Genomic DNA, 21060 nt, shown 5'->3' on the forward strand with positions numbered 1-21060 from the left:
GTGGCAGAGCCAGTGGTGGAGGCGGGGCTGGTGGTTGGGAGGTGAGGATTGCTAGGCAGACTTATATGGTCTGTGCCAGAGCCGGTGGTTGGGAGGCGGGGATAGTGCTGGGCAGACTTATATGGTCTGTGCCCTGAAAATGACAGATACAAATCAAGGTAAGGTATACACAAAAAGTAGCACATATGAGTTTATCTTGTTGGGCAGACTGGATGGACCATGGAGGTCTTTTTGACATCAATGTTACTATGTTATACATTCCCAAATTGTAGGAAATTATTAAAATGGAATATGTTAGATACACGTATTTCTAATTTATAACTTGCAAGGTGAGCAATAATCCACTTTTGAGCCTACTACTAGGGTTACCATATGGCTCCAGAAAAAGGAGGCTGGATTGAGCCAGCCGGGTTTTACTTCCACTGCTTTCCATTGAAAGCAATGGCTCAATCCATCCTCCTTTTTCTGGAGCCATATGGTAACCCTACTACTACACCTTTGTCCTTAGATTAATTGTCATTACTCATGCTTGTTTTTTTGTGCTTTATTTGCTTATATTGTTCTCAAAAATGTGACTTATGTACTTCATATATTTCATGAATGTTATTCATATTGTTAATATTTGAAACTACAATAAAATAGTTACAATCTAAGTAAAAAAAAAAAAAACCACCCCCAAAAACCTTCCATTCCCCAATGCGATGATGTGGTCAACCCCCCACCACCACCAGGGGATTCTCTGCGCGTGCGTGTTGGCGCGGGTCATTTTCCCGACATGCAACGGGCTGGTCGCACAGCACTGACGTAACCCATTTTTCTGTGACGCTGGGGATGATGCGCATGCGTGTTGTTGAGAGAGAGAGAGAGAGAGGGTGAGCTGAGCGCTTGTTGCTGATGCAATCTGGGCGTTTGGAATCGGAGCGACTGTAAGCGGCGGCGGCGAAGAAGAAGAGCGTGAGCGGGGCGTGGACGCAGCTTATTCGTTTCAGGGCCAAGGAGCAGCTTCGCCATGTCCGGGGACGAGGTGAGGCGGGGAGGGAAGGGAAGAAGGAGCCGGGGTGTCCCGGCCGATGCTCCATGTGGATGAGAGACCCAGGCCTGAGGCCTCCGAGGAGGGGCCCGGCCCGGTCATCTTCTGCTGCCAATTGCCCTGAGCAACAGTTACTCAGGTGAGGGAGGCTGTTAGATAACTCCAGCTGAGCTTTAGTAAAAGACCCCCCTAAGTCTCACACTCTAGGGGAGAGTCGCCCTGTTCACCCCCCCTACTTGTTTATTGGAACATATACATTCTTATTCCCCTCTGGCCTAAAGGTTCCTCCATGGCAACCGCCATTGCGGCAAATGTAAGCCACATTGAGCCTGCCAATTGGTGGGGAAATGTGGGGATACAAATAAATACACGTCCTTTTATGTTGGCAAGGTTATTAGGATGAAATGGTCTTATCTAGAAGGAAGCAGAGTACTTGATTGAGCAGCATTCTCGTGCGTTTGTAAATCAAAATAGCCGCCCACATTTGGAAGATATGTTTGAAGATCACTTGCTGTAGGGAGTGTTTGCATAGTTTTGTTAGGTTTTGTTACCATAGTTACACAATAAATGATGGCACCAACTCTAGGCTTCGCCCTTTCTGCCTCGCCTCACCCCATGCTTGGAACCAACTCCCTGAGCCCATACGCCGGGCCCCCTCCCTACCCATCTTCAAATCATTGCTCAAAGCCCACCTCTTCAATGTCGCCTTCGGCACCTAATCACTACACCTCTTCTCAGGAAATCTCAACCACCCCAACTTGACATTTCATCCTTTAGATTGTAAGCTCTTCTGAGCAGGGACCATCCTTATTCGTTAATTTGTACAGCGCTGCGTAACCCTAGTAGCGCTCTAGAAATGTTAAGTAGTAGTAGCAGATATAGATCCACAAGCTTCCATCCAGCCTGCCCGACAAGGTGGCCATGACTGCCACTCTGTGCGGCCCCCAGTCTCCCATGCTTAAACACTGATCGTCATGTCCCCATGCCAACCGTGTAGACAGCAAAACATGATGGGGATGATATATAGGTATAATCAAGACTACAAGTATTACTGACAGTATTCACCTTACAGTCTTAATTTCTTCCCCCTTTCCCCCTGAGCTGCACAGCACCCTCATTCGCAGCATGTGATTATTCATTTGTCAGATTTTTATCTGGGTCAGATCAAAGGTCCATCAAGCCCAGTATCGCCCACTATCCAGTTTCCAACAGTGGCCAATCCAGGTCACAAGTACCTGGCAAGATCCCAAAATAGTACAATACATTTTATGCAGCTTATCCCAGAAATAAGCAGTGGATTTTCCCAAGTCTATTTTAATAATGGCTTATGGACTTTTCTTTAAGGAAGCTGCCCAAACCTTTTTTAAATCCCGCTAAGCTAACTGCTTTTACCAATTCTCTGGCAATGAATCCCAGATTTTAATTACACATTACATAGAGGTGTATTTTCAAAGCACTTAGCCTTACAAAGTTGCGTAGTAACCTATGGAACTTTGTACGTCTAGTCTAGTAGCGCTTTAGAAATAAGTAGTAGTACTTTGAAAATGAGCCCCATAGTCTTCATCTGGGAGGCCCTTCCATGAATCCACCACCTTTTCCGTAAAGAAGTACTTTCTCCATCCTGTACCCCCTCATTCTAGAGCTTCCTTTCAGTTTAAAAGAAGCCTGGCTCTTGTGCATTTATGATAGAGATATTTAAATACCTCTGTGACATATCTCCTTTCTTTCTAACAAAGTATGCCTATTTAAGACTGTCCTCGTGTGCTTATGACAAAGACCACTGATTATTTTTGTATCCATCCTCTGGACAAATTCCTGTTTACTTCTACTTTTTTTGAGAAGGACCACATTTTGCCCTTTTCCAGTTCTCTGGCACCACCTGCCTCTAAAGCATTGAAAAGATCAGAGAGCAGAGCCACCAGAACTTCTGTAAGTTCCTTCAGGACCTGTTTAGCACAACTGGCAGCCTGTACTGAAAACTAATGCTTGGGGTGTTGGTCTGTAGAGTTTTAGGTTGATGTCCTTGAACAAACGCATTTGAGGGTATTCACTGAGAGATGTAAACTTGTCTGAGGCAAAAAGCTTGCTTACTTGACTATTATGTGGGAATATGTTAATGTTGACTTCTGTGCACACAGCATTGCGTCATTGTGATAACTATGGTACCACCCATATATTGACAATTTTCGAAATTCAACAGATGATTTTCGATCCAACCATGACCAAGAAGAAGAAAAAGAAGAAGAAGCCCTTCATGCTGGATGAAGAAGGAACTGACCAGCAAGCAGAGGAGACACAGTTTTCTGAAACAAAAGAGGTGGAGCCTGAGCTATCAGAGGACAGGGATGCAGATGTGGATGAAGAGGATTTGAAACGGAAAGGTACTATTTCAGCAACTGTCAGAGCAGGGGGTTATACTCGATAACCAGCTAGTAAATGGTCACAGGGCAGTTTTTTTTTTTTTTTTTGTAACATTATTTTTATTAACCAACAATAGATTTGCAAATAAACAAATACAAACTTCAATTTTCATTTCTCCCCTCCCACCCACTCTTCCCTTAACCCCCCTCTTCCTCCCTACCCTCCCTCCCCCCTCCCATCTTTACACCTATTACTAACTCATTTAGGGCAGTTATTTATTTATTTTATTTTATTTATTTATTACATTTGTATCCCACATTTTCCCGCATAGCAGTGGGCTCAATGTGGCTTACAGGTTCCGGAGAGGAGAGTACCAAAATAGAAAATAGAGTAACAGTAGGAGCCAATGTTTCAAAATGATTGGGGGATGAGAAACTCAATGGAATGAAAGGATGTCCATAAGTCTGGGGGGGGGGTGTAGCTAGCAGGGCTTAACCTCACCATCTGCCCTGCTTCTTTTCCTGTCCTTGACCACAGCTCTGCCATGTTCACTTGTTTGCCTTCCTATTAGATCTATCTGACATCTTTGATGCCAATATCACAGATGGGACAGGACAGAAGAAAAAAAAATCTAAGTACATTTTTCTTCTGTTTTACTAAATGTGCTATAAAATGGTCTTAAAGGCCAAGAAACAAGGAAAGAATCACCCTAGCTCCTGATTTTTGTATAAATATTTTTCCACCCCTGGATGTCCTTTTTAATCACCCTTTCTCCTTATTAACATGTAGTAACAATTGGGAGGACAGGGTAAAACAGTAGAGCACAGGTAATAAGGATTGGTAGCGATATTTGCCGGAGAGTTCTAGGAAAAAGTTAAGAGTTGTGGAGCAGCAGAAAAGTTTTTTTTTGTTGTTTTTTTTTGTTTAATGTTGGTCTTTGTATTACTGAAAAGAGGTAGTACAGTAGCTGCTCATGGGCTTTCCACAGATGTCTTATTTCACGACTTATCTTTTTATTTTTAATCAGATGCGGCAGATGACTTGGATGACTTAAACTTTTTAAATCAGAAGAAAAAAAAGAAGAAACAAAAAAAAATATTTGACATTGAGGAAGCAGAAGAAGGTGTAAAGGTCAGCTGGGGAGATTTTTATAGTGTTTAGCTGTAGGCTGGAGTGTGGCTCTGGTATTTTGTGTTCTTTTGCCAAATTACAAGGTTAGTTTTAGGGCTGTTGAGTTTTATTCATGTGTTTAGTTTTTGTTTTTGTTTTGTTTTTTAATACCAAAATTTGCCAGGGTGTTGTACTTGGAAATACTGCAGTTTATCTATGCCTGATATTTGCTCTATAAATCAAAAATACTTAAAAATATAATTGTAAGAGTTTGTATCATATTAGTTGCTCTGGCTTTTATGCTAAAGCCTACATGCTGATTTAATGTTGCTGAACAGTTGTACAGTATTGTAGCCAGACTTATTTTCCTCAAGTATTTTTAATTAAATATTTTTTTTCTCTGATTTAAAGTAGCACCCTTGCCCAGTATAGTTATTCTCTTTCGCTGGTTAACTTAGTACAGGAATTTTATATTATGCCCGCTGAAGGATAAAACAGATCAGTACAGAGTACACACCTTAAGGAAATACGAGGGACTTAAAAATATATTGAATGACAGTTGTTTCTGGGCCTGAGGTATTATGAGATATGCTTACCTTACCTTGGGGCTTTCCAGTTCACAGGAAACCAGTTCTGTTGCATACTGAAAAATAAGTCTTTCAAATCCCTAAATATGATTTGTGCTAAGTCCCTGTAATTTACATCATCATCTTTAATGCCAAAAGCACACAGCTTTTATAAATTCTTTCCAACTCAATGTAAGCTAGAACAAATTATACAAAATGCATCAGGTCTGTCTGGAGGGTGTGTGCAAAATAACTCTCAAAAAAATTAACGGATTGGGATGAAAATTGGCATGGGGAGAAAAAACAGTGAAAAGACACACACTGATGGCCCTGTTTACTAAGCCGTTCTATAGGCACACTAGCGTTTTTAGCACGCGCTGAACGCTAGAGACACCCATAGGAATAAATTCTAAAAGCGCTGCAACACCTTAGTAAACAGGGCCCTGAGTTTGGAAACAGACCAGATTGGACTATAGGTTCCAGGGAAATAAGCCCCTCCCTTCTAAAAAAAAAAAGGCCCAGTGCATTTCAGTGGGAGAAGCACTTACAGCATAGAAACTTACAGCTCAACATAACAGTTAGGGAATTCTCTAAACTACTTGTCCTTGTCCTCTATCTACCTCCTCCCCAACAAGCCTGTCATACACAGAGATGGCACAGCTACACACACTCATGCACATATTGGAAAGGGCTATATGATCCATATTCTGCATGCTTTCCCAAACATGTATTTATGTATGTAATTTTGCGTGTGTCCCTTTCAATTGCAATAGCGATGATAAGGTCCAATTGGCAAAATGTTCCATACAGAAGCTGTTCTGAAAGTGGTTAAATCCACTTCCCCTGAGGCTAAGGGGTTATCCTTTTTATGTTTCTCAGGTGCGGACCTGTCCCACACGATCTTTATAGTAATCGGATCTCTTATCAAGTCTGTTTTCTTTCCTGAGGGAGAAATAGCAAGTTTTTTTTTATTTTTAGTACTTGCTTTGCCACCCATTAGAAACCTTGCTAAGCAGTACACACAACCAAACTAAAGGATGAACAAGAAATAGTCTCATGTAGTACAGCAAAGTTCGAAAGGTAGGGTACATCACAGTTAATATCCAGTCCTGCAGAGCCAATGCAAGCAATCTTTCACCGTACTTAAGCCCTTGTTTGCTGTGTGCTATTCATTTCTAGCACCCAGGATATTTTGAGGATAATTAACTTCTTCCCCCCACCCCCCCCCCCCCCAAAAAAAAAATAAAAAATAAATAAATAATATAAATTTAAACAATTCTGAAATGAGGGAATTCAAAAGTAGAAAATGTATTTGTGACCTTTGGGTGAATATTTTGAACCCTAAAAGTTTCATGACTGGATGGTGCAACACTTTAGATGCTGTGTTTTCTAGTAAAGTTCTTGATTTTTTTTTGTTTGCTTGTTTTTAATTTTAATACAGGAGCTGAAGATAGAGAATGAGCAGCAGGAACCCTTGGAAGCAGAGGATGATCTGGATTTCATGCTAGGCAAGAAGAAAAGAAAGAAGAATGTGAAGTTTCCAGATGAGGACGAAGTGCTGGAGAAGGATGAAGGTGCTTGTTAAAGATTACTACATGGGAGTAAGGAAGCTCAGGAAAAAGTGATAATTATGCCACTTTAAACAGAACAGTAGTTACGGGCCCTTCTACTAAAGCTTAGCACACACTAACGGACATATTACTACTACTACTTAACATTTCTAAAGCGCTACTAGGGTTACGTAGCGCTGTACAATTTACATAGAAGGACAGTCCCTGCTCAAAAGAGCTTACAATCTAGTAGACAAGTGAACGGTCAAATTGGGGCAGTCTGGATTTACTGAACGGTAAGAGTTAGGTGCCGAACGCAGCAGTGAAGAGGTGGGTTTTAAGCAGAGATTTGAAGATGGGCAGGGAGGGGGCTTGGCGTATGGGCTCAGGAAGGTTGTTCCAAGCAAAGGGTGAGGCGAGGCAGAATGAGCGGAGCCTGGAGTTGGCGGTGGTGGAGAAGGGTACAGAGAGGAGGGATTTGTCCTGTGAACGGAGGTTTCGGGTGGGAACGTAAGGGGAAATGAGGGTAGAAAGGTAATGAGGGGCGTCAGACTGAGTGCGTTTGTAGGTAAGAAGGAGGAGCTTGAATTGAATGCAGTATCTGATTGGAGGCCAGTGAAGTGACCTGAGGAGAGGGGTGATATGAGTATATCGGTTCTGGCGGAATATATTAAATATATTAAAAAAGGCGTTCGGTACTTAGCATGCACTGATAGATGTATAAAACAAGGCTTATGTTATTTAGCACTCATTAAGGGATGTATAAAACAAGGCATGCAGCATGCACACTATGTGCATTAGCCATATCTTTCCATGTAGGAAACATGCACTGTGGTATTTGGATTTCAGAATTAACTCTAGATCTGAGCTCAAGACAAGTTAAAGTTCAGATGCTTTAGCAATTTCCCTGCCCAAGGCATCTTGCGATCTTAAGTCTCTCTTGAGGCAGTGAGGGTGGGATTTGAACCTGGCTTCCCTGGTTCCCATTCAGCTGTCAACTAGGCCATTCTTTCACTCCTCCCTCTTTCAGGCCCATGGGCACATTCCCCTTTAAAAGTTCAGGGGAATGCAGGTACTCTTGTACTCCTGTTTCTGCATTTAAAGAAATCTGTGTACCTGTTTTATTCTTCCTCCCCCCCCCCCCCCCCACCTTTACAGCATGGCTAGGAGGACACAGTCATACAGCAGTATTTTCAGCTATTTACATGGGGGAGTTGGGGACCACTTTTGCTATTCAGAACATGTGTGTGATGGGGTTTGGCTTGAATGAAGTGGCAATGTGAAAATGCATTAACCATTTTTTTTTTTGCAGCACTGTATTCCTAACTTATAGCAAAATGTTGGTGTATAATAGCTTTTTCCCACATATCTAATCCCTATGGAATCTGAATGCACACATTTGTCTTCTGCAGTTCTGGAGGATGAAGATAACAAAAAGGATGATGGAATATCCTTCAGTTCTCAGATGGGACCTGCGTGGGCTGGCTCAGAAAGAGACTATACGTATGATGAGGTATCGGATATCTTTCTCAGATGTAGATGGAATGAGTTAAGATTTGCATCAGCTTGATGGTGAGAGCCTGAACTGGGTTCTCACTCTCATTGTGCTCGGCCATGGAGGGAACTGTGGTCCCCTGCCCCTTAGCCAGGCTGGATGGGAAGGGTGGGAAACTTCAGAAAACTATTATTAAAATCCCACAGATCTGTAAGCCTTTCTAGCAGGTTCTCTATCCTTAAAGTGGAAATCCAGAGAAGCAGGTGGAAGCTGCAGACCAGAGACCAGATTGCACTACTTGAAATAAATCTGAGGTTCAGAATTGTATTTTTCTAATTTCTCATGTTGAATCAGACTGCTTCTTAAATTCTGTGTGCTATGCTCCTTTGAACACAGGAGACCAATAAGTAGCTTTAAAAGCATTATTGCTCTGCTCAACAACGTGCCTGTGTTTTTTTTTACTTGTTGCATCGTGTTAATGAATTGAAGTGCAGGCTGGGTCTTTCTGGAGGAGAAGAGTAGCCTAATGGTTATTGCAGTAGCCTGAGAATCGGGGGAACCGAGTTTAATTCGCACTGCAGCTCCTTGTGACTCTGGGCAAGTCACTTAACCCTCCATTGCCCCTGGTACAAAATAAGTACCTGAATATACTATGTAAACTGCTTTGGTTGTAACTACAGAAAGGAGTTATATCAAATCCCATCCCCTTCCCAGGTGAGACAGCATCCATCCTGTTGTCTGGTACATAAGTACATAAGTAATGCCATACTGGGAAAAAACCAAGGATCCATCGAGCCCAGCATCCTGTCCACGACAGCGGCCAATCCAGGCCAAGGGCACCTGGCAAGCTTCCCAAACGTACAAACATTCTATACATGTTATTCCTGGAATTTTGGATTTTTCCAAGTCCGTTTAGTAGCGGTTTATGGACTTGTCCTTTAGGAAACCGTCCAACCCCTTTTTAAACTCTGCTAAGCTAACCGCCTTCACCACATTTTCCGGCAACGAATTCCAGAGTTTAATTAACACGGGTGAAGAAAAAGTTTCTCCGATTTGTTTTAAATTTACTATACTGTAGTTTCATCGCATGCCCCCTAGTCCTAGTATTTTTGGAAAGCGTGAACAGACGCTTCACATCCACCTGTTCCACTCCACTCATTATTTTATATACCTCTATCATGTCTCCCCTCAGCCGTCTCTTCTCCAAGCTGTATAGCCCTAGCCTCCTTAGTCTTTCTTCATAGGGAAGTCGTCCCATCCCCGCTATCATTTTAGTCACCCTTCGCTGCACCTTTTCCAATTCTACTATATCTTTCTTGAGATGCGGCGACCAGAATTGAACACAATACTCAAGGTGCAGTCGCACCATGGAGCGATACAACGGCATTATAACATCCTCACACCTGTTTTCCATACCTTTCCTAATAATACCCAACATTCTATTCGCTTTCCTAGCCGCAGCAGCACACTGAGCAGAAGGTTTCAGTGTGTTATTGACGACGACACCCAGATCCCTTTCTTGGTCCGTAACTCCTAACGTGGAACCTTGCATGACGTAGCTATAATTCGGGTTCTTTTTTCCCACATGCATCACCTTGCACTTGCTCACATTAAACGTCATCTGCCATTTAGCCGCCCAGTCTCCTAGTCTCGTAAGGTCCTCTTGTAATTTTTCACAATCCTGTTGCGAGTTAATGACTTTGAATAACTGTGTCATCAGCAAATTTAATTACCTCGCTAGTTACTCCCATCTCTATCATTATGAGTATTAATTCCACTAACTTTGAGTGGAGTTCTGCTGTAAGCATTAATGAGTATTAAAGTATTTTAGCTGAAGGGGAGTGAGGGTGGGGTGGGGTTGCTGTACTTGTTGAGGGGTGTTCTTTGCCTTTGATAGAGGCTATAAGAAACAAGGCCCTTCTCTGCCTGATGTTTGACTGGAGTAATGTTATGCCCTGATTCAAGTTCATTTGGCTCGTTACTCTATATGTTTTGTTTTTGTTACTGTTCTGAAACTTTAAACAGCTAAAATACTTTGTTCAAATCTGAGTCTTTCAGTAAAAAAGCAGTGATGTAAAAATCTGACCAGTACCTGCAGTGGATAAATATACCTGAAGACCGCACACTTTCTCTTTGTTACAGTGCGCTTCAGTTAAAGATGTATATTAAGTGTAGAGAGATCTCGGAACCACATTGGAATATTTTCCTCCTCCCTCTGTTCTTATTTCCACATACCACCGGAACATGCAGGTGTGAAAACAAGGCCAGTGTGGATGGACTAATAACCCTGACTGTAGTCAAGAGATTCCCCCATATACACACCTGTGAAATGTCCCTGCTGTTTATGTAATTTGTGAGCTGTCATTTCTCATTGTCCTTTTCGCAGTTGCTGAATCGTGTATTTAACATCATGAGGGAAAAGAATCCAGACATGGTCGCTGGAGAGAAGAGAAAATTTGTCATGAAGCCCCCTCAGGTTGTCCGAGTAGGAACTAAGAAAACATCGTTTGTCAACTTCACAGATATCTGTAAACTGTAAGTCCTGTATTTACTGTGATTCCTGGATGTGAATTCTCTGGCCTTTTCTCATAGTGCAGTTTGCTGCTGCCTTACACGTAGTGTACAGCACTCTCCAAGCTGGTTCTGTTGAAACGTTAAATACTTTGTTATGAATATGTTCAATATGTAGGTACCCTGAGTTCTCTTACGGGATGGGGAAGAAAAATAATGTGCACACATGAGGTCATGGAAGGGGCAGGGGGAGTCCAGGCCTGTGCATCAGTGGCTTTTATTAGTGCCTTTATAGCTTAACATAGTAACACGGTCACTTGATCTTTTCTTTTTAGTTACTTATAACCCACACAATCTCAACATATTTTGCGGGGAACAAGCAAACATACATAATACAGATCATGTAGACAATCGACATCAGAGCTTCATCGCCATGGTAAAAAATTAGTTATAGCAATTAACCCTTCAGCATCCTAGTGGTAAATATCTGATCTAATTATAAATCAGTTCCAGTATCAGATTTCCAACTGCTGTGATTAAAATATACATAGTAACATAGTAGATGACGGCAGAGAAAGACCTGTACGGTCCATCCAGTCTGCCCACAAGATAAACTCGTATGTGCTACTTTATGTGTATACCTGACCTTGATTTGCATCTGCCATTTTCAGGGCACAGACCGTAGAAGTCTGCCCTGCCTCCCACCACGGTCTCTGCCACCCAATCTCCGCTAAGCTTCTGAGGATCCATTCCTTCTAAACAGGATTCCTTTGTTTATCCCACGCATGTTTGAACAGTTACCGTTTTCATCTCCACCACCTCCTGCGGTAGGGCATTCCAAGCATCCACCACTCTCTCCGTGAAAAAAATGCTTCCTGACATTTTTCTTGAGTCTGCCCCCCCTTCAATCTCATTTCATGTCCTCTAATTCTACCACCTTCCCATCTCCGGAAAAGGTTCGTTTGCGGATTAATACCTTTCAAATATTTGAATGTCTGTATCATATCATCTCTGTTTCTCCTTTCCTCCAGGGTAGACATGTTCAGGTCAGCAAGTCTCTCCTCATACATTTTGTAACGCAAATCCCATACCATTTTTGTAGCTTTTCTTTGCACCACTTCAATTCTTTTTACATCCATAGCAAGATACAGCCTCCAAAACTGAGCTCCACATTGAAATCTCAGCACCATGGGACTGGGTCATAGAACCAGAACAGATACTCTCGGCTGCACTTTCCTAGGACACCAGCCTGGTGAATCACAAACGGAAAACTACAAACAAAATAATCTTATCATGTTAGCAGATGTTTATTCTTACAAAATTAGCAGCAGTAAAGCAAAAACTTTTCTTAGCAAGAATAAGCAAAGGGAAATTGGGTACATAAGCAAAAGGGTAAATTAGCAGATGCAACACTTACTCCCCAGAAACTCAGGACGGTCAGTGTCCTACCTGCCCATAGTATCCGAGTCCTTATATAGTATCTTGTCTCAGCTCAGATCACAAAATTGTTTCTGGAATACATCTTTTGGCATAATTGCAAGTGGTACATAAATACATTTCAGTTTCCTGCTTTTAATTAAGCACATTCTCAGTTGAAGCTTCTTATCTCAGTTCAAAAAGTCAGCACACTCACAGGCCTTCATATTTCATAGTTGCACCCCTTTTATGTATTGTCTATGTACATCACCTTCAGTTGTCAAGGAAAGGCGATCTGTTCATTTAAAAAAATGTATTTAATTCTTTCATTTCATAGATATTTAGGGACTCTTCTCGGACAACAAGTACTTCCTTTCTGGAAAGGAGTCATTAAATAAATGGGAGGCTTATGGGATATCTGATAAAAACTTAGGCTTCCTACTTTGTAAGGCTTATGCATTGGGGAAGAAATACATATTGGATGCAAAAAGAGCCTCCCTCTTTTTGGTATTGGAGAAACAGATTCCATGAGTTAATGCTCTGGGAAGCACGGGCAGCTCAGTCTTCCCCAAAGAGAAGAAGGGCCTTCATCTATCTGGAATAGTTATCTGCAAAATATCTCTATATATAAAAGGCACCACCAACATTCTAAATGAAGCCTCCAGCCGGAAGTGTGAAGGGGGAGAGATATCCGGTTTCCCCATGAGTGTCTGCCCCGCCCTCGCTCTCTCTGTAACACAAACAGTGAAGGAAAACACAGCAAAGCACGAAATCAAATCGCTCTCTGTAACAGTGAAGGACTCAGGGGGGGGGGGAGGGGAGAGAGGGCAGAAGCCCTCACTATTTCTGTAACACAAACGCAGCACAGCAAGAAATTAACACTGAAGGACTCACTCGACTCTGAGGGGGGAGGGGACAGACAGCACAGGGGAAGGGAGAGAGGGCAGGGACACACACACTCCCACATGCACACAGAAGAAAACCTTGCTAGCCCCGTTTCATTTGCATCAGAAACGGGGCTTTTTTTTTACTAGTTTCCCAAAAAGTAAGAAGTGCTGTATTAAATAGGTTCCCGGTTGTTTCTTAAGACGAATAATCAGACACAAGGGTTGTTTTGATGTTCTCAGGGTGGGGTGGGGAAGGGGTTAGGAAAGTAAATGTTACCAGTCCAATGATGGCCTGGAGTTATAAGCGTCCAAACAGGTCATCTCTGTAATAACTTATGGTTACGGTAGGGTGGGATGGGGTGTGATTCAGTAAAGCAGATATGAATGGAGTATTGCTGTATGTTCATCATTCTATAACCATTTGATATCTTTACTTAAACTAGTCGTTTAATTATTTGCTGTATTTTTTTTTTTTCTTGATCCAATCAAAGATTTATAATCTCTACAATTTTGAAATATGTTGAATGTGCAGGGTGGGGCAGGTGGTGGGGAGGTTGGGTTAGACGTGAAATTGTAAAACATTGAACAACGTGTTTCTGTTTGAATGTTGTACTTTATTTCCTTGTTCAATAAAAATTGTTTACAATTAAAAATGTATCTAATTCTTAAGCAAAGTTTATTTTTCCTTTCCTTCTAGATTGCATCGTCAGCCAAAGCATCTGCTTGCGTTTTTATTGGCAGAGTTGGGTACCAGGTAAGCAGCATTATCTGTTTTTCCACAAAATTAATAATTCTGACATTCATCATATCATGCTACACCATGACATCTCTCACATCTTATTGTTCTTTCTTTTCCATTATTCCTTTCTTACATGCAGCATTTGCCACTTTCTTTTGCCATCATCAGGCTAGTGAAAGACCTATCATTAGACCTTAACCCCCCCCCCCCCCCCAGTTTTACATAATCGTAATTAAGGTCTGGAACTTACTTGAGGGTAACCTGCATGGAACAGCAAGTTCAACTCGGGTTACTTTCTGGGCAGACTGGATGGACCATGTGGGCCTTTATCTGCCGTTGTGGCTGTTTAAAAAAAAAATGACGGGAGAAATCAGGTGCATCTTCTGGTCACCTGGGAGGCTAAAGAGTCAGGAGGGTCCCCCAAATGTAGGCAGCACTTTTTGAAGCTTTGGAGTCCTTACTTGCAAATTTTAAGTCAGCAGAGACATAGCCTCCTTATTAAACATGCGTGGGATAAACATAAAGGAATCCTGTTCAGAAGGAATGGATCCTCAGGAGCTTAACTGAGATTGGATAGCAGAGCTGGTAGTGGGAGGCGGGACTGGAGGTTGGGAGGCAGGGATAGTGCTGGGCAGACTTATACGGTCTGTTCCCTGAAGAGCATAGGTACAAATCAAAGTAGGGTATACACAAAAAGTAGCACACATGAGTTGTCTTGTTGGGCAGACTGGATGGACCGTGCAGATCTTTTTCTGCCGTCATCTACTATGTTACTATCAATCATATTTTCAAAGCAATTAGCCTTCCAAAGTTCTATAGAAACGTACATGCAGGACGTCAGACTCGCAGAAGCCTGCATGGCCACATTGGTGATCTGCAAGGGCCGACTTGTACATGGAATGTTGCTAGTGGAATAGCAACATTCCATGTAGAATCTCAAATAATAGCAACAGTGGAGGAGTGGCCTAGTGGTTAGTGTGGTGGACTTTGGTCCTGGGGAACTGAGGAACTGAGTTTGATTCCCACTTCAGGCACAGGCAGCTCCTTGTGACTCTGGGCAAGTCACTTAACCCTCCATTGCCCCATGTAAGCCGCATTGAACCTGCCATGAGTGGGAAAGCGCAGGGTACAAATGTAACAAAAATAAAATAGATACTATTGGAGATTCTACATGGAATGTTGCTACTATGGGAGATTCTACATGGAATGTTGCTATTCCACTAGCAACATTCCATGTAGAAGGCTGCGCAGGCTTCTGTTTCTGTGAGTCTGACGTCCTGGTGGACTCTGGTCGTGGGGAACTGAGGAACTGAGTTCAGTTCCCACTTCAGGCACAGGCAGCTCCTTGTGACTCTGGGCAAGTCACTTAACCCTCCATTGCCCCATGTAAGCTGCATTGAGCCTGCCATGAGTGGGAAAGCGCAGGGTACAAATGTAACAAAAATAAAATAGATACTATTGGAGACTCTACATGGAATGTTGCTATTCCACTAGCAACATTCCATGTAGAAGGCTGCGCAGGCTTCTGTTTCTGTGAGTCTGACGTCCTGCACGTACGTGCAGGACGTCAGACTCACAGAAGCAGAAGCCTGCGCGGCCACATTGGTGATCTGCAAGGGCCGACTTCTACATGGAATGTTGCTAGTGGAATAGCAACATTCCATGTAGAATCTCAAATAGTAGCAACAGTGGAGGAGTGGCCTAGTGGTTAGGGTGGTGGACTTTGGTCCTGAGGAACTGAGTTCGATTCCCACTTCAGGCACAGGCAGCTCCTTGTGACTCTGGGCAAGTCACTTAACCCTCCATTGCCCCATGTAAGCCGCATTGAGCCTGCCATGAGTGGGAAAGCGCAGGGTACAAATGTAACAAAAATTAAAAAAAAAGTACACTGTGGATTTTCTGCAATTTTGTGCCAGCTTTAGATTGATACCAGGTTAGGAAGCAGTTTAGTAAAGTTTTTGTTTTCTTTTTTTCCAATGAAGTGGCTCCATCGATGGGAATAACCAACTTGTAATCAAAGGGCGATTCCAGCAAAAACAAATAGAGAATGTGTTAAGAAGATATATAAGTGAGTAGAACCTAATGTGTGTGCTGTCGACTGGGCTGTCATTGCTGAAAGACTTTTGCTGAAAGTCTGTAATGGTTAAGTCACTGTAGAGGAAGGGTGGGGATTAAGGAAATACATTTTGCCTCTTGCGTGCTGTTGAACACTTCTGTTTGTTTACTTCTGTTAATCCTGGTATTTCAGCAGTGCGTGAAGGGAATCAGATAGTGAAAAAAGAGCCTACAGCAGGGCGGGGGTTCTCAACCCAGTCCTCGGGACACATCTAGCCGGTCAGGTTTTCAGGATACTTCGCAATGAATATGGACAAGAGAGATTTGCATACAATGAAAGTACTACATGCACATGGTATATATATATATCATGATCTAGTCCACATATGTTATGTTCCATGTATGTTATCATCTATGTATGCACCGTAACGCAATAATATTTGCAATTCTGTTACCCAGAAATGGCACCCGCCATTATGGCAAATGTAAGCCAAATTGAGCCTGCAAATTGGTGGGAAAATGTGGGACACAAATGCTACAAATATTTGTTGTGGATATCCTGAAAACTTGACTGCCTGGGTGTGATCCAGGTCTGAGTTCAGAACCCCCGAAGTCCACATTTAGTGTGAGTATCCGGTGAGGCTGCGTTGCGTATTTTGTTGTTTGGTATAGTAATACTGTTGATTCCTCTAATCAATATGGAGAGTACGTGATAAGGATGCTTGATATACTGAGGGTCTTTCTCCCTGTCCTTCCTTTCAAATTTTGTTTCAGTGATGATTCTGGAACATTCCTCAATAGGTCTGCCCCTGTTGCAGCATTTCTTTGAGAAACTCTCTTCCTCCTTTATGAACTGTCTTTTACTCATTGTTTTTCACAGAGGAATACGTAACCTGCCACACTTGTCGGTCTCCAGACACCATCCTCCAGAAGGACACTCGTCTATATTTCTTGCAGTGTGAGACCTGTCATTCTCGTTGCTCGGTTGCCAGTATCAAAACTGGTTTCCAGGCTGTCACAGGCAAGAGAGCCCAGCTCCGTGCCAAAGCTAATTAGGTGGTCAGAGAACAGATTTTGGATGGTGTTGCTGGGATTCTGTTGGACTGGACAAGTTTACAATCATTTGAATGGATTTACCAATGTATTAAAAACACAAAGCAAAGTGCACAAAAGCTGATGAGCAAACTTTTGACTTTTTATTGGGTTGGGCTGTGAAATCCTGAAAAGAAGCTGATCCTTGAGCTATTCACACAATGATAATGTGCAGGGAATATCTTTTACCACCAATTGGAGCTGGGAGGACACAAGATGCTTTTTAAATTGTTAAGAAATGTCTATAAAATCCAAGCTAAATTAAAGTTATTCTAACACTGTCGGCCTTTTTTCAGTTTCTTTGTCAGTTGTGTTTCTCATATCTTAAAACGTTTTGTTTTAGGGCATCGTGCTTACTGCAGCTTAACATAGCCTACTGCAGGACATACTTCGATGTCCTGTGGTAAAATCCAATTCGGCATGAGTGGATATTTTTTCTTGGGGGGAGGGGTGGAGTGGAGAGTGAGCATTCCTGCGCTAATGGGCACATTTATATTACCATATGCAAACTAGTTAGTGTAGGATTAGTGCTTGAGCCCTGACTGCCTACAGAAAAGTGATGGTAGGTGCACATGTGCTAATAATTTTTTAATAGCCATTAATACAAAATAGGGTAAATTTGGCCATTTTTCTGCTTCAGTAAAAATGACCGTAGGGAAAATCCACATAAGGAAAGGGAAATGGGACTTGATATACCGCCTTTCTGAGGTTTTTGCAACTACATTCAAAGCGCTTTACATATATTCAGGTACTTATTTTGTACCAGGGGCAATGGAGGGTTAAGTGACTTGCCCAGAGTCACAAGGAGCTGCAGTGGGAATTGAACTCAGTTCCCCAGGATCAAAGTCCACTGCACTAACCACTAGGCTACTCCTCCACTCATTCCACTAATAAGAGCCAACCTCATCAGTGATGTCACAATGGCTTGATTGGCTCACTTCTGATATTGTGATGTCATAAGGGAAAGGGGGAAAGGGAAATGGGACTTGATATACAGCCTTTCTGAGGTATTTTGCAACTACATTCAAAGCGGTTTATATACATTCAGGTACTTATTTTGTACCAGGAGCAATGGTGGGTTAAGTGACTTGCCCAGAGTCACAAGGAGCTGCAGTGGGAATTGAACCCAGTTCCCCAGGGTCAAAGTCCACTGCACTAACCACTAGGCTACTCCTCCAAGGCCATTCTTTACCAAACTAAAGGGACCCCTTTTTTCTTCTCAAAAAAAGCTTGAGTATTGTGGAAAGCAAGACTAAAATGTTAGTGTGCAGCCTACAAGATTGATCTAGTTGTCTGTGCAAATAATAGCACAGGGCAGTGGTTCAGAGCACAAAGTTAAGGCACTTCCTGCAAATATCTCTCATGAATATCCCAAACACCTGACTGGCTGGGCTGCCTCCAGGACCAGGTTTGGGAACCACTGGCTTAAGTGCACATTAGATAATATTTAATGTGTCATGCACAGTCCATGCTTACATATTGATCACTTTTCTACACTATGGAGACAGAGCCCTCAGCTTCCTCTTCGCTTTTATTATTTACATCTCCAAGCTGCATTGCTAAGGTGTGTGTGTGTGGGGGGGGTACGATTGATAATACCAGAAATCTCAGTAGAAATCCAGGCCAAGATATCTGCCTGCCTCTCATCACCTCTCGCTTGGACTACTGCAACTTGCTTCTCACCGGTCTTCCACTCAGCCATCTCTCTCCTTCAATCTGTTCAACATTTTGCTGCACGATTAATATTTCGCCAAAGTCGCTATGCCCATATCAGCCCTCTTCTGAAGTCACTTCACTGGCTCCCTATCCGTTTCCGTATACAGTTCAAACTCCTCTTATTGACCTATAAGTGCATTCGCTCTGCTGCCCCTCACTACCTCTCCACATCTCTCCCTACACTCCTTCCCAGGAACTCCATTCACTAGGCAAATCTCTCCTAATTGCACCCTTCTCCTCCATCGCTAACTTCAGACTCTGTTCCTTTTATCTTGCCGCACCTTATGCCTGGAATAGACTCCCTGAGCCATTATGTTAAGCTCCATCCCTGGCCGCCTTCAAATCTGGGCTAAAGGCCTACCTGTTTGATACTGCTTTTAATTCCTAACTTGTCACCTGCTCGTAACCTTTATCTTGTCGTCCTCTCTTCAATAGCCCCTTCCCTATGTGTCCTATCTGTCATACCCTTATCCCTTGTTTGTCCTGTCCTGATTTAGATTGTAAGCGCTTTTGAGCAGGGACTGCCTTTTCTTCATGTTCAATTGTGAAGCGCTGCATATGACTGTTAGCACTATAGAAATGATTTGTAGTAGTAGTACTTATGACAAGGATCAGCTTTAAGCGATGCAGTGCAATACTTGCTTCAGAGTTTGGTACTGTGTGGCTTAAACTTAACAAGAGAACTGGGCACAGCTTTCTACAGAAGCTTTAGATAGCAGACTTAACTTTGCCTTCCCTTTGCATGACTCACTGAGTGGCAGGGAGGTGGGGCCGAGGGGGTGACAGAATAACTGAGGGATGCCTTTGAGGGGTTTGGGACAGTTGAGTAGGGAAAGACACACTGAGTATGGGGAAATGAGAGACTGACTGGTGGGGACCTAGGCCACTTGAAACACAAAGGTGTTTGCTCCTTTTTGGGGGTGGGGGATGTACAGTGGTGGAAATAAGTATTTGATCCCTTGCTGATTTTGTAAGTTTGCCCACTGACAAAGACATGAGCAGCCCATAATTGAAGGGTAGGTTATTGGTAACAGTGAGAGATAGCACATCACAAATTAAATCCGGAAAATCACATTGTGGAAAGTATATGAATTTATTTGCATTCTGCAGAGGGAAATAAGTATTTAATCCCTCTGGCAAACAAGACCTAATACTTGGTGGCAAAACCCTTGTTGGCAAGCACAGCGGTCAGACGTCTTCTGTAGTTGATGATGAGGTTTGCACACATGTCAGGAGGAATTTTGGTCCACTCCTCTTTGCAGATCATCTCTAAATCATTAAGAGTTCTGGGCTGTCGCTTGGCAACTCGCAGCTTCAGCTCCCTCCATAAGTTTTCAATGGGATTAAGGTCTGGTGACTGGCTAGGCCACTCCATGACCCTAATGTGCTTCTTCCTGAGCCACTCCTTTGTTGCCTTGGCTGTATGTTTTGGGTCATTGTCGTGCTGGAAGACCCAGCCACGACCCATTTTTAAGGCCCTGGCGGAGGGAAGGAGGTTGTCACTCAGAATTGTACGGTACATGGCCCCATCCATTCTCCCATTGATGCGGTGAAGTAGTCCTGTGCCCTTAGCAGAGAAACACCCCCAAAACATAACATTTCCACCTCCATGCTTGACAGTGGGGACGGTGTTCTTTGGGTCATAGGCAGCATTTCTCTTCCTCCAAACACGGCGAGTTGAGTTCATGCCAAAGAACTCAATTTTTGTCTCATCTGACCACAGCACCTTCTCCCAATCACTCTCGGCATCATCCAGGTGTTCACTGGCAAACTTCAGACGGGCCGTCACATGTGCCTTCCGGAGCAGGGGGACCTTGCGGGCACTGCAGGATTGCAATCCGTTATGTCGTAATGTGTTACCAATGGTTTTCGTGGTGACAGTGGTCCCAGCTGCCTTGAGATCATTGACAAGTTCCCCCCTTCTAGTTGTAGGCTGATTTCTATCAAGGATACCCCACGAGGTGAGATTTTGCGTGGAGCCCCAGATCTTTGTCGATTGACAGTCATTTTGTACTTCTTCCATTTTCTTACTATGGCACCAACAGTTGTCTCCTTCTCGCCCAGCGTCTTACTGATGGTTTTGTAGCCCATTCCAGCCTTGTGCAGGTGTATGATCTTATCCCTGACATCCTTAGACAGCTCCTTGCTCTTGGCCATTTTGTAGAGGTTAGAGTCTGACTGATTCACCGAGTCTGTGGACAGGTGTCTTTCATACAGGTGACCATTGCCGACAGCTGTCTGTCATGCAGGTAACGAGTTGATTTGGAGCATCTACCTGGTCTGTAGGGGCCAGATCTCTTACTGGTTGGTGGGGGATCAAATACTTATTTCCCTCTGCAGAATGCAAATAAATTCATATACTTTCCACAATGTGATTTTCCGGATTTAATTTGTGATGTGCTATCTCTCACTGTTACCAATAACCTACCCTTCAATTATGGGCTGCTCATGTCTTTGTCAGTGGGCAAACTTACAAAATCAGCAAGGGATCAAATACTTATTTCCACCACTGTATGTGTGGGTAGGTGGATG

General features: G+C 42.9%; 1 protein-coding gene across 1 annotated transcript; it reads left to right on the forward strand.

Moving 5' to 3' along the window:
* Positions 1-852: 852 nt before the first annotated feature.
* On the forward strand, positions 853-17095 carry EIF2S2 (eukaryotic translation initiation factor 2 subunit beta). The gene is made up of 9 exons (XM_030212100.1): positions 853-1024; positions 3231-3411; positions 4419-4522; positions 6509-6641; positions 8030-8130; positions 10499-10647; positions 13624-13680; positions 15648-15733; positions 16601-17095. The coding sequence occupies exons 1-9, from the start codon at positions 1010-1012 to the stop codon at positions 16774-16776; spliced, it is 1002 nt and encodes a 333-aa protein (XP_030067960.1). The 5' UTR covers positions 853-1009; the 3' UTR covers positions 16777-17095.
* The last annotated feature ends 3965 nt before the right edge of the window (positions 17096-21060 follow it).

Source organism: Microcaecilia unicolor, chromosome 8 (genome assembly GCF_901765095.1).
Source record: "Microcaecilia unicolor chromosome 8, aMicUni1.1, whole genome shotgun sequence".
NCBI classification, from domain to species: Eukaryota; Metazoa; Chordata; class Amphibia; order Gymnophiona; family Siphonopidae; genus Microcaecilia; species Microcaecilia unicolor.